This window comes from Mauremys reevesii, linkage group 15 (genome assembly GCF_016161935.1).
Source record: "Mauremys reevesii isolate NIE-2019 linkage group 15, ASM1616193v1, whole genome shotgun sequence".
Classification (NCBI taxonomy): domain Eukaryota; kingdom Metazoa; phylum Chordata; order Testudines; family Geoemydidae; genus Mauremys; species Mauremys reevesii.
The window spans coordinates 28,756,990-28,770,160 of record NC_052637.1 but is presented as its reverse complement, the minus strand read 5'-3'; the positions used below and the strand labels follow the sequence as shown (position 1 = coordinate 28,770,160).

General features: G+C 41.9%; 2 protein-coding genes across 9 annotated transcripts in view; one reads left to right on the top strand and one right to left on the bottom strand.

The window, feature by feature from the left end:
• Nucleotides 1-71: 71 nt before the first annotated feature.
• Nucleotides 72-3,361, bottom strand: SRSF2 (serine and arginine rich splicing factor 2). Of its 4 annotated transcripts, XR_005588518.1 has the most exons (5): nucleotides 2,963-3,361; nucleotides 2,236-2,546; nucleotides 1,822-1,925; nucleotides 1,021-1,132; nucleotides 72-510 (listed from the first exon to the last, which is right to left on the bottom strand). XR_005588518.1 is itself a non-coding variant. In XM_039501956.1 (3 exons), the coding sequence occupies exons 1-2, from the start codon at nucleotides 3,322-3,324 to the stop codon at nucleotides 2,243-2,245; spliced, it is 666 nt and encodes a 221-aa protein (XP_039357890.1). In that variant the 5' UTR covers nucleotides 3,325-3,361; the 3' UTR covers nucleotides 72-1,132; nucleotides 2,236-2,242. The 4 variants fall into 4 exon arrangements, 1 of the variants encoding a protein (XP_039357890.1); XR_005588517.1 differs by having other exon boundaries at nucleotides 72-1,132; XR_005588516.1 differs by lacking the exon at nucleotides 1,822-1,925.
• Nucleotides 3,362-3,632: 271 nt separating this feature from the next.
• The window catches only part of MFSD11 (major facilitator superfamily domain containing 11), a 33,517-nt gene continuing 23,978 nt past the window's right edge, over nucleotides 3,633-13,171 (top strand). The window contains exons 1-7 of one of the 5 annotated variants that reach the window (XM_039501947.1): nucleotides 3,633-3,788; nucleotides 7,902-8,072; nucleotides 10,218-10,273; nucleotides 11,087-11,194; nucleotides 11,675-11,754; nucleotides 11,854-11,950; nucleotides 12,726-12,784. In XM_039501947.1, coding sequence (XP_039357881.1) covers nucleotides 3,654-3,788; nucleotides 7,902-8,072; nucleotides 10,218-10,273; nucleotides 11,087-11,194; nucleotides 11,675-11,754; nucleotides 11,854-11,950; nucleotides 12,726-12,784 — 706 coding nt within the window. In that variant the 5' untranslated portion in view covers nucleotides 3,633-3,653. The other 4 variants (XM_039501949.1, XM_039501948.1, XM_039501950.1 and 1 more) reach the window with 4 other exon arrangements.

The window sequence follows — 13,171 nt, the reverse complement described above, 5'->3', positions numbered from 1 at the left end:
TACTGAAAAGAAAACAAACATTCACAATTGCTGAGATCTTTATAAGCTAAAAATAAATGCTGACTCAGACATTAGATTGAGAAAAGTTAACACCAAGAAAAATGTTTAATAGTAACTACAGGGACAGTGGTTATAGTACATAATGTCATAAGCAAAAGATACACCAATCAGTACTTACAAAGGAATGAAACATTTGCTCTTAACATTACATTTCTTATATGCAAGTTCATAAAAGAAGATGGTAAGATTTACCATTCTGGAAAAAATAAGGTGTGTATATCATCAGCTAGATGTGCTCACTGTATGCTCCATTATTTTTATGCAAGGCCCGGGTGACTGGAAGTGCAGTTGTCAGGCATTTTAATTAACTGGACAGCCATTTGTTTCTGCACGACAAGGCATCGTTACACAGGAGCAATCAGGAGAAAACAGGAAACAGCCAAGCACTCTGCACTGCAACACGCCACCTTAACAGCTAACCAGCATTACTCAACTGCTACACAACTGCGCCTAGTGCACAAAAATACATAAGAGAAGAGATTAGAATTGAGTCTGATAAAACAATCCTTTCAAAATCAACTGTCACCTGAAAAGTTTTATACAAATTTGGAATAGACAATACTATTTAAATTCAAAGTAAATAGCATTTACAAGAAGTTTACATCTGAAGAAGTTTTGCAGAATTTTATTTAAGGAACGAAGGCAAATTGAGAACACTTCCTTGACAGTCATGTTACTCAGCATGTAATGGCTGCATGTTTCCGCAACATGAAACTTGAGGCAACAAATTAAGTTACCACCAGTTTTTTTTTTAAGTCAAACAAAAGCCAGCACTATATAAACAAAAATGAAAATTTACCTCAAATATCCAAGCCAATAATGAAATCGGTAGTCGTTCACTTCACTAAATTACAAGAAATTTGAATAACAGCAACAAAATGGCACATAAAATGTAAAGTCTGCCATTTGAGGCTCAACTTAAAACACGTAAAAAGTTAGACAAAAATGTTACAAAATAACCTTTTCAACAGCTGGTTGCTTGTGCCTGGGGTCTCTCCAATGGACTGAAGATTCATAGGATCTTTCCCCCCAGAGGCGTTCTTTATGTAGGTTTCTCATTTATCTGATGCATCTAGGTTTGAAGAGAGAACAGTTCAGCCACATTTCCACCATGCACCTTCCCAATTACGTGGATGACTTCAAGTATGCTTCTGGTTGTGATTCAACTGGCCTTGCCTAATTTAATTAAGTTTTATTAAGGATTATGTATAGTGCTTCACCTCCCCCCTTTGTCACCACATTACCTCTAATTCAAAGGCCAAATTTGAAATTCAAAAATGATAGTGAAGAAGCATTTAATAATCACATTAGTTTAAACTCTGAGTTAGTGAAGAGCAAGCATCAGGCTGTAAATCATACACTTAACTTGAATTCAGCCCATATAAGAAGTTATAGAAACTAATATTTTGTGTAATACTTAAAGACTTAATTTTATCTTCCAACTGGCATTCAATACAATCTGAGACAGTATCACTAATTTTAACATACAATTATTTAACCTTACAGCTATCTTAGGCCCATTTCCATTTTAAAAACAGGACCAAACAGTTTGAGGGGTTAAAGACACACTATCCTTTCCCCACCCAGTATATCCTTAGAAGTCTCTAAAGTTCATTTGAGGAAAAACTAGTTTCCATTTTTTTATTGCATTGCATTTGCCACTTCTATAAGAACTTTTTTTTACCTCCAGTCAGTACAATGACCACTGAACTGATGTTCCATTATAAAAGGATAGTGTATCTTTAACTTTTAAAGACAAACCTGCTCCAATACACGCCCACAGAAACTGGTCCCTGGAGGATCAGCCAAATCAGTTAAAATCTGCAATACTGGCCAATATTCTTTTAGCAAACAGGAGACCGCAGCTTTAAAGGGGAAAATGCAGATGTTGGATAAAAAACAGCAAGAAATAGTCATTTTCATTAATAGGTTGCGTCTCATACAATATTTCATTAAAACCAAACCATTAATCTCACAAAACATAAAAATATGTCCTCTGCAAAAAATTATTTCCCTAGCTGAACAACTGAAAAGTCTGCTCAAAAAGGTAACAGTGTCTCCCATTACCAGTCACTTGATTCAGGTTGTTAATATCGTAAGAACTACCCCGATACTTCATAATAGCCCTTAAGTGGGGTGTAACATGCAAACTGCATAGAGTTCCAACTACATTACCATTTTCCTAAGAGGATACAGCTCCTTCCTCTTCGGGAGATTTGGGGGGGCTCTTAGACCTGGATCTAGATTTAGATTCCCTCTTTGAGACTGGTGGGGGGCTTCTAGACCTGGATCTTGACCTCGACCTGGATCGGGATCTGGAGACGGATGACGACTTGGATTTGGATCTCCTGGCAGACCTAGACTTAGAGGTGGAGCGAGATCGGGAGCGTGTGCGAGATCTGGACTTGGACCGACTGTAACGGGATCGACTGCGGGACCTAGAGCGGCTCCTGCTCCTGGATCGACTACGGCGGCGTCTTCTGGGGCTAGAATGTTAAAATCACTCGATTAGACGTGAAAAAGACGTGATGACCTGTTCCACTTCCACCCTGACTGGCCCAGCGCACTTCCTTCCCCCCCGCGGCGGTTACAAGGCGTCATTATTCCGAGGAAGCAGCCTGGGGCTGAGCCTACCATCCACCCCCGAACACTCCCCGCCGCCATGGACACCACGTGGTTCTGGGAGCCTGCGTTTTCGCGCCGATCCTGCCTTCCCAGCCAGGAAACACCCTCCTCCATCGCGTCACGTTGGGGCCACTGGCTCCCCCAGGCTGTGCCGCCGCTGCCCCTCAAACCCATGGTTCCGACTCTCAGTCCTGCGCCTCCCAAGTCCTCTATAGCCCTGGGAAAACAGCCTTCTGCCCCCCCCGCCCCCAACACGCCTGGCTTGCCGGGCTCTTACCTGCGGCTGCGGCGTCCATAGCCGCCACCTCCGTATCGGCGCGGCGGCGGCCCCCGGCGGCTATGATGGGAGTCCGGAGGCCTCCCGTAGCGGGCCATCTGCACGCGGAGCTCCCGGCCGTCCAGCACTGCGCCGTCCATGGCGTCCATCGCATCCTCGGCATCGCGCTTGTCGTGGAAGCGGACGAAGGCAAAGCCGCGGCTCTCCTTGGTGTAGCGGTCCCGGGGGATGTAGACGTCCCCCACCCGCCCGTACTTCTCAAAGACCCGTCTTAGCGTGTCTGGAGACGTGCGGTAGGTCAGGTTATCCACCTTCAGGGAAGTCATGCCCTCCACATCAGGCGGGGGGCGCCCGTAGCTCATGGCGGGCAGAGGCCCCCGAGGGGCGGCGGGACTGAGAGGAGAAAGCTGGCGAACAGATCAGGAGAGTCGGTAGCGGATTTGGCCTGGGAGGACCCTCAAGCCAGGGAATAGACGCCGAAGCGGGCCCCGACCTTTAGGCCAGAAAGGTGGAAGCTCCAGGCCGTGTAACGAGACCGCAGAAGATTCGCTGGCTCCGTAGAAGCGACAGTCAGGGACCGAAGGCCGAGAAGGGGGAAGGACAAATGCAGCGCAGCTACCACCCGCCTCTCACCGCTGCTACTAGCAAATGAGCGAAGTAGAGCCCGCACCCTCCTACTTAACGCCACAAAATGGCCGCTTCTAACCCGGAAGCGAAGCGGGCCCGCGCGCGCGACCGCCGGGCTCTCTCCGTAACCAACATAATTTTCAGTTCATTTTTTTCACCCCTTCGCGCGTTTTACAGAAGCGGCCGTGAAACATCCGTGGTGAGTCCGCCTCTCAAGAAATATTTCGGCGATCCTAGAAAGTGGCAGTTGGGGCGGCCGGGCCGTGACCCGGAAGGGATCGGCTGAGGCGGGGAAATTTTGAACGAAATGTGGCCCGAAAATCGGGACAAAGATCGAGGGTGAATGTTCGTCCCTTTGGGAAAGGAGAAAAAAACCCGTACACCGTGAAATTTCTGAGAGGAGCCTCCCCTGGCGAAGAAGCGGGGAGCCGTTGAGGAAAGAAAAGAGTCAAAATGGCGGACGATCAGCAGAAAGGGCTGGTGGGTGTAAGGGGAGGGAAGGTGCGAGCCAGACTGTGTCACGTGTGAGTGACAGGGCCAGAAACATAGGCACAGGCGGGAGGGAGCTGTAACAAAGTTAGATACAAGCTGGACACATGCCATTCACCTGTATCGTGGACTGATCCGTTAGGAACCTCTCCCTTCAGCGATAATGGGGAGGGCACTTTCCCCTCCCACCATACATCCTGGAGGCCCGTGCTCACCCCCTCATGTGGGATGGGAACCATGTCATGTGCTCTTCAGAGGCACACCCACGTGCTGCTGTTGTGCTGGTCAGTCCCCATTAAAGTCCGATTTCTTCCCCCCCCCCCCCCCCATCTGCATCACCACAATATGGGGTCAGTGCATGAAGCAACCCACTGCCAATGCAGCCAATGCCAGGTGAAGGCACTACATGTAGGCACTTCCTTTTCACCCTGCATTCATGCCCACCTAGTTGTAAAAGGTGTCATTTTAAGCCTCCCTCCCAAATCCACAGGGCGGGGGGGGTTGTGGGATACAATCTGAAGGCCTCAGAACAGCCATGCACACCTGCTCTGCTATTGTAAGGCCAGCATGAAGCCTTATGTCAAGCTGCCATGTGCTGCAAGTGTAGTGTGAGGACATTGTGTGAAACTCCTCCCTTTCTCTCTCCCACAAAACACACACTCCCTGCAATTATGCTGGGGTGTCCCATGCAAGTGCCACCCTCTCCTCTTGCCAAAGTGCTGGAGGCAGTTTGTGAAAGTAGCACTCCCTCCCAAATACATCCTGCCACTTTGCTTGGGGTGCCACATGGAAGATCCCCACATTTACACACATTTTTCATCCTGTGGTTGGGAATGCTGCACACAAGCCCCATACACATATATACATTGCGACACTACTGGAGACAAGGTGTGTAAAAGCGCCACAAACATTCATGCACTTCCATAGTACTGGGAGTGCCATGTGAACTCTCCATGCATGTATACCCTCTCCAGCAATGTGAAAGCTTCCCAAGAATACCTCAGCATATTGCTTGGAGTGCTGTGGAAAAGCCCTTATACGTGATCTGTGACAGTGTTGCTGGTGCTGTGTGAAAGTTTACATGCACATTGCCAAGGTTTTGGGGTGCCATGTGAAAGCTGCATAAGCATACGCATGCTGACATGTTGCTGCTGGCATCCTATAAAAACCTCCCTGACGCCAAGGCATGGATATCACCTCTCAATGGCTTCCACATCGCTACTCCAGGGTGCTAGGACATCACATATACACTTCAGTGGCACAAAAGACTGCTAGCATTTTTCTTCAGATTTCCCACTGCTGCACTGCCACAGTGTAGCTCCACTAGTGGGATTGTAGCAATAGTGGGAGTACTAGGGTAGACTGGCATTTGGAATTGTTACTTTTCTGTTGTCGTTGTCTATGCCTGCTCAAACTGGTGTAGAGGAGATACAATCGGCCTATCCATACTAGCACTGTGACCATACTCCACTAGCCAGTGGTGCAATACCAGTGTTAGTGTGACAGTGGGAAATTTGACCTTGTCTACACTGTTTTCTTCAATGATACTAGTCGAATAATAATAATATTAATTAATTAATAATAATGACTAATGATTATGTAGCTCATTACTAAAGGTTTATAATTGTATTCTTCATAGATTACTTTGTTTAAAAAAAGTAAACTGAAATGAAGAAGAGACTGCATTTCCAGAGATCTCTCTTTAACTGGGATTACAGTGTAAATGAGAGATTTTTAAAAGCAAATAGTTAGACTTGACTTTTTGTTCTTAGTGTAATGCTTTGTTTAATAAATATTTTGCTCAATAGTGAAAATAACATATAACAAGAAGCAATAATGTTGATATAAAAACAAGAAGCAAGGTATTTCCTGCATGAGCAATCTCAGTTAAGGAAATAATGCCTCTCTTCTTGTTTTTATTTCTGTTTTATTGCTTCTTGTTATTTATTCATTTCACATAGAACAGTAAGATTTAAAATTTCTCTTTGAATCGCACCACAAAAAATCCTTCATATCAGGAGAGATTTAAAAATCTGCTTTACAGTGAATCCCTCAAAATGGTAGAGGGAGTCTCCCTCCTATGTTTCTTAGAAATCTCCTCTTGTAAGTGTTCATAACGTAGAAACGGGGGAAAAGAGCTACTCTTCCCAAGTACCTAACCAAGGCCTTCTCCTGCAGTGTGATCCATGCAGGCATCAGCTTGAGCCCTGGCTCTTATTCCAAGTCAATACTCATAAGAGTAGTGTTATTGACTTGCATAAGTAACAACAAAGCTCTAGTTTCAAATAAAATACTGTACAATTTTGTAAAATACTAGCTGAGCAATCTTTACAATACTGAATAAGTAATACAGTGTTTTTGGCTGTTGTTGGAATGGTAACTTCTGGATAAGCCTTTCAGGGCAGGAAGAAATGCTGGATGAAACTGTGGGACTCCACTGAAGTCCATGGGAGTTTTGTCATTGATTTCAACTGAGCCAGCTTTGCCCTATGTCTTTGTATGTATTTGTGCAGCAGTTAGCACAGTGGTTCTCAAACTTTTGTACTGGTGATCCCTTTCTCATAGCAAGCCTCTGAGTGTCACCACCCTCATAAATTAAAAATATTTTAAAATATATTTAACACCATTATAAATGCTGGAGGCAAAGCAGGATTTGGGAGACTGACAGCTCGTGACCCCCCATGTAATAACCCCCTAAACCCCAGTTTGAGAACCCCTGAGTTAGCACAATCCTCACTGGTGTCTCTGGGTACTCTTCTAATACAAGTGCTAAATAATAATAGCAGGAAGTGGGGGTAGACTTAATATGAGATGTCTGACTTTCTTTTTCTGCTTTACTCACTTTTTAAAATAGGGATCTTCTGATCTTTAGGATTACTTATTTAAAACAACTACAAAACTCAATACATAAATATATTAGCAATTAAATAATAGGTTTTATGTTGGAAGGATTTCAAGGCAAAATACTGAGTGATTGTAGAGGCAGCTATTTCACTTCCTTTTCAGAGTGAATGAGTGACAGACGGAAACAGTGAGGGAGACTGTGCATGTGTGTCAGTGACAATGAAATATTTCCTTTCCTTTCTTTTTTGCTGTGTTTACTGAAAAGACCCCCTGAGCTTTTCAGTCTTCATTTATGAATGCTTTTTGCGTGACTGAAAGCAGTAGGTGACAGTTTTCTTAAAAGACTTTCTGAGAGATTTGGTTTCTTGCCCAAAGTATTATCGTCTAAAGGTTACAGAATATTATTTACAGTAACCACAAACATGCTATTGTTATTTTAAGTAATAATGTAGATTTACTCTTTTTTTAAGTCACAGAAATGCTGAAACTGCATTTCCCAGAGTGCACGAGGGTGTTCTAGCCTGATCAGTCAGCTGACCTGGATTGTGAAATATTCCTTATTTCCTGTTCAGCATGAATGGACATGGCTTGTGTTTATGAGTATCTTTTCTTTCCTTTGTCAGGTGATTTAATGTCTTTTGACTAAAATCTGATTCAGAGCAATGGTGGCAAGGAAGTGAGCTGATTTACTAACTCAATGGGTGGGAAACTACTTCTGGGGGAAGGGATGTCATGAAGAAATAATATACTGCACTCTGCATATCTTCATACGAAAGGATCAGAATAATCTTCACAACTCTTACTAAACCTTTGACTTGTTTTTTTTCCAGTGTTGTTGTTTTTTTCTTTATTTTATTTACAGTGGAGACTAGACCTCTTGGCTTGCCAGTGAATACTTCCTAACACTTAACAATTAGTTTAAAATAACTCGTGTTTGTGAAGGTTTTTTTTTCTTGAGTGTTTTTTTTTTTTTTGGCAGAACTTAAAAGGGAGCTTTAAAAGGAAAATAGAACTTCTCCGGACTGAAGAGGACAACTTCCTAAGAAAAAACAAAATGTCTCCTAAGTCGAAAAAGCTTTTTAACATAATTATGTTAGGAGTTGCTTTTATGTTTATGTTTACTGCCTTCCAAACGTGTGGAAATGTTGCGGTAAGTGCAAATATCAAAACACTCCACATCCTCATCTTTCTTTCTGACATGCCAATTTTAAGGGTTGTTTTGTTTAGGGATCTAAGATGCATGATAGCCTTACATTTTATCTTTTTGTGTTTCTCTTGATTTAGTTTTTGCACAGGTACTTAAGTAATCTGTTTCTTTAAGAGAGTGTAGCAGTGAAACAGTAATGGTATGAGACAACCTATGGTTGCTTAGAAAAAAATTAAGTTAATTAAACACATTCAGTTTAATAATATCTGCTCTGGCAATTATCTATCCAGCAATTGAATTAAACTGGATCTTTTCATGTTTCTGAGCTTTTTTATAATTTTGCTTTAAAACATATGACCAGGATGCTATTATTTGTAACTTTGTCACCTAATTTCTCCTGGTTAATTAATCTTCCTTAATCTCACATTTTCACTATGTAATGACAAACTGGAGATTGAAGGGGTATGAATACAGTATCTGGCAAGTGGTCATACTGTCACAACTGACACAGTCAAGTCACTTTACATCTCACTAAATAATTTACTGCTAGTCTCTCTCTCCTTTACTGCAGGCAAATTGGACATAAAAATAATTTGTTGTATGGTTAATTTATGGTAGAGGAGGCTGATCTTGTGGCTAAAGCACAGGACAGAGAGTTTGGAAATAGAGGTTCAATTCGTGATTGCTACAGAGCATGTCCATGGCTCAGTTTCCATTTCTGTAAAAATGGGGCTCATACTGCTTTACATTAAAGAGATGTTGGGAGGCTTAATTTGTTAATGCCTGGTAAATACTTTGAGATCTAAAGGCACTATAGAATCACAAAATACTAGTTATTGTTTCAAATGGACAGCTTCACTTGAAGCATCTTTGTGGAGCAAACTTTTATAAATAAAAGCTGTATACAGTGCTGTTGTAGCCATGTTAGTCCCAGGATATTAGGCTACAGGCTGCACAGTGTAGCCGCTCTTTGTTGGCGGGAGACAGCTCTCCCACCAACAAAAAACTTCCACCCACAATGAGTGGCGACCGTAGCTTTGTCAGCAGGAGAGCTCTTCTGCCAATAAAGCGCTGTTCACAGCGGTGCTTTTTAATCGGTAAAACTTTTGTCATTTGGGGGTGTGTGTGTGTGTTTTTCACATCCCTGAACAATAAAAAATTTACTGACAAAAGTCCAGTGTAGACAAAGCCTTAGAGAGACAAGGTAAGTGAGCTAATATCTTTTATTGGACCAACTTCTGTTGATGAGAGAGAGCTTGTCCAATAAAAGATACCACCTCACTCACCTTGTCTCTCATAAATAAAAGTGTCTGCAAGCAATACTCATTGTCTGGCAGTGAATGAATCAGGTTCCGTAGTTCAAATTGCAGTTGCCCCGTGACCAAACCAGCATACCAGAAAACCAGTAGACAGAGGAAGAGTGTAGGAAGGAAGGCCTAGATCAGTGGTTCTCAAACTTTTGTACTGGTGACCCCTTTCACATAGCAAGCCTCTGAGTGCGACCCCCCCCATATAAATTAAAAACACTTTTAAATATGTTAACCCAATTATAAATGCTGGAGGCAAAGCAGGGTTTGGGATGGAGGCTGACAGCTCGCGACCTCCCAAGTAATAACCTCACGACCCCCTGAGGGGGGGGGTCCCAACCCCCAGTTTGAGAACCCCTGGCCTAGATCCACAAAGGGACTTAGTCCCAGATCCCTCTAAGGTATTTAGGCACCCTAACTTCTATTGCAGTCAACAGAAGTTGGGAACCTAAAAACTTTTGAGGTTCAGGGCCTTAGGCTGTAATTAATAAATGTGGTTTTCAAAGGCTTGCGTACTGCTCATTTGAAAAGAGAAGGGAGTGTAGAGAAATTAGAAAAGGAGATAGGAGCCAGAATTTTGATGTCAAGTCCTTGACTCTGCCACTGAATCTGAACAAGCTGCAGTTGTTTCCATGACTGTACAATGGGTGTAATCGTTACTTCCTCACATAGTTTTACAAGGTATAATGGCCATTTCTAAACTACTTTTAGTTCCTTGGGCATTGTTATTAACAATCAGTTCTAACTTTGCTCTTATGATAATCTGTCTGTAGTTTTCAGATTTAAAAAAAAAGTATAAAATGTACTTTCTGTATTATTATTTATAATTTTCTCTACACAGCAAACTGTTATCACGAATTTAAACAACACAAATTTTCATGGCAGTGGCTATACCAGGTAATATACCATGATATTTTTGCCCTTTTGTTACTTTAAGAGGCATAGCTAGTTTTAATGAAATCTTATAGGGACATGGTCTTAGGTGATTGTATTTTTCTCCTGAACTTACACGTTAAAAACAAAATTATGTTATCGTACTTAAACACAGCTTACTGGTAATTTTACATGTAGATTTTCCTTTTTAAATGAACCACATTCGTGTTTTGCACTTTTTCCATGTAGGGAGAAACAATGCTGTGCTTTGCTTTTTATCTTGGGTCATGCAGTCTTTGGTGAAATTATTGAAAAGTAAAGCAGCTAGCAAAGATGTTGATCCTACAAACTTACCCACATGTGTGGACCTTTGTACCTACATAGAGCACAGGGTCTACCTGTGCAGATTAGCTTGCAGGAGAGATTTCAACAGTCATATGGAAGGGAACACTCCCAAAGATAGGAGGATCATCAGGGTATTGGAGCTGTGGAAACCAGTTTTTTCATGTTTATTGTATTGTCATAGCAACCAAAGTCCCCAATCATGATCAGAGGTCTGTTGTTCTAGGACTATGCAATCATTTAGGAAGACTTGGTCACTGTCCTGAAGAGTTTACAATCTAAGATAAGGTGCAACAAACAAGGGTAAATAACCATAGACGGGAAAGAGGGGCTAAAGTAATAAGATCATGCAGTTACATAGGCTAGGTGATATGTTTGATGTAATAGTTTCGAATCATTTGAAAAATTGCCTAAATAAATAAAATCGGCTACACTAGCCAATACTCTTGAATTCCATTTGAAATGCTTATTCATCTTTATTATTTATTTGTGTAGCATGGCCATTATTTATGGGGTGTTCTCTGCATCAAATCTTATTTCACCGTCAGTGGTTGCTGTAGTGGGACCTCAATTATCCATGTTTGTTAGTGGTCTATTTTACAGGTAGGTAATTCATTTAAATCTATAGTTTCTGCTTCCTATGCATCTATTCCCTTTACTTCACCTTCAAAAGGTACCACGTCTTGCATGAAATTGTACTGGCTGAGGAGGGCAGGGTTTGTCTTCTTGCAATGATATCAGTGTTGCGCTTGAGTCACTTGGAATGTCACTTCAGAGCACTCCCTCCCCCAGAGACAGTGACCATGTTGTTTCCACAGCATTGGCAGGTCTGGCTGACCTTGGAGTAAAGAACCAAGATCAGGCCTCAGTCTAATGACTGTATTAGAAAAATAGCATTATATGTTTAGAGTAATAAAAAACTGTTTTGTTTCAAATCTTATTAACTTGGAGTCTTTTCAAAATGAGCTTAGCAATAAGTCCTTGATTTAGAGGAAGCTAAGATGCAAATCTGATTGTTAAAAAGCATAATAAGCATAACATTGCCCACATTCAATTTGAATATAATACATTGTTTTATTTTAGCATATACATTGCGGTTTTTATCCAGCCTTTCACATGGTCCTTCTACACTGCTTCTGTTTTCATTGGGATAGCAGCTGCTGGTAAGTATTGTATCGGCTTGTACTTCTTCACTACATCTCTCTCTCTCTCTTAAAACTATTTTTCCTCCTTTCTCAGCAACTATTTTACTTGAATTTCAGTAATGTGGACTGCACAGGGAAATTGCCTGACGATAAATTCAGATGAAAACACTATTGGAAGAAACAGTGGAATCTTCTGGGCACTTTTACAGTCCAGGTAACTTTCCTTTATTAAATCTTTCCCTTTGGTTAAATGCACCCTGTACTTGCTGTATTGTTCAGTGAGAGTGCAAGGGAGACTTCTGTCTCAGTCAGTACTTCAGAGTGATGCTCCACAGACTATGAAACGAAAGGAAAAGCTGGGAGTGACATTGTTGCTGATATTGAGCAATGCTTAATGATAAATAGGAGTTGTCTATGGCAGGTCTTTCCTCCTGATGGACTAAAGTTAATGTCATTTCTGATATCTTGGATCCCTTTGAAATATAGAGCCGGCCTTATGAACGTGAATCCTCAATTTTGTTTTACGTTTCTATGGGGCTAGCGCAGGGGTCAGCAACCTTTCAGAAGTGGTGTGCCAAGTCTTCATTTATTCACTCTAATTTAAGGTTTCGCGTGTCAGTAATACATTTTCATGTTTTTAGAAGGTCTCTTTCTATAAGTCTATAATATTATAACTAAACTATTGTTGTATGTAAAGTAAATAAGGTATTTAAAATGTTTAAGAAGCTTCATTTAAAATTAAATTAAAATGCAGATCTCCCCAGACCGGTGGCCAGGACCTGGGCAGAGTGAGTGCTACTGAAAATCAGCTCGCGTGCCGCCTTCGGCACACATGCCATAGGTTGCCTACCCCTGGGCTAGCGGTTTGACTTTGATAGTGTGAGGACAGGCACCCTCTATCTCTTTCACATTTACACCATATTCTTTTATATATAATTTGTTATCATAATAAATACTATATTCCTGTGTTATCCCTCTTTTGTTTGCAGCTTGTTTTTTGGAAATCTTTATATATACTTTGCTTGGCGTGGGAAAACTCACATATCAGGTTTGTATTACTTGTTTTGTATATAGAATACTTCGATCTATCATAATGTATGAAAAAATGGATAAAATAATGAAGTAGGAAGAGGCCATAGGCTATGTCTACATTACGGATCTTACAGCGGCACAGCTGTACTGTGCTGGTGTAAGGTCTCCTGTGTAGTCCCTCAATGCCAGTGGGAGGGAGCTCCCCTGCTGGCATAATTAAACCACCCCCAACCCAAGTGGTGGTAATTATGTTGGCGGGAGATGCTCTCCCGCCGACATAATACTGCACATACTGCCGTTTTTGTCTGTGAAAATTTTCTCAGGGGTGTTTTTTGCACACCCCTGACCGACAAAAGTGCTAGTGTAGACATAGCCATAGTTGTGACAGCTAGAAACATAGGGA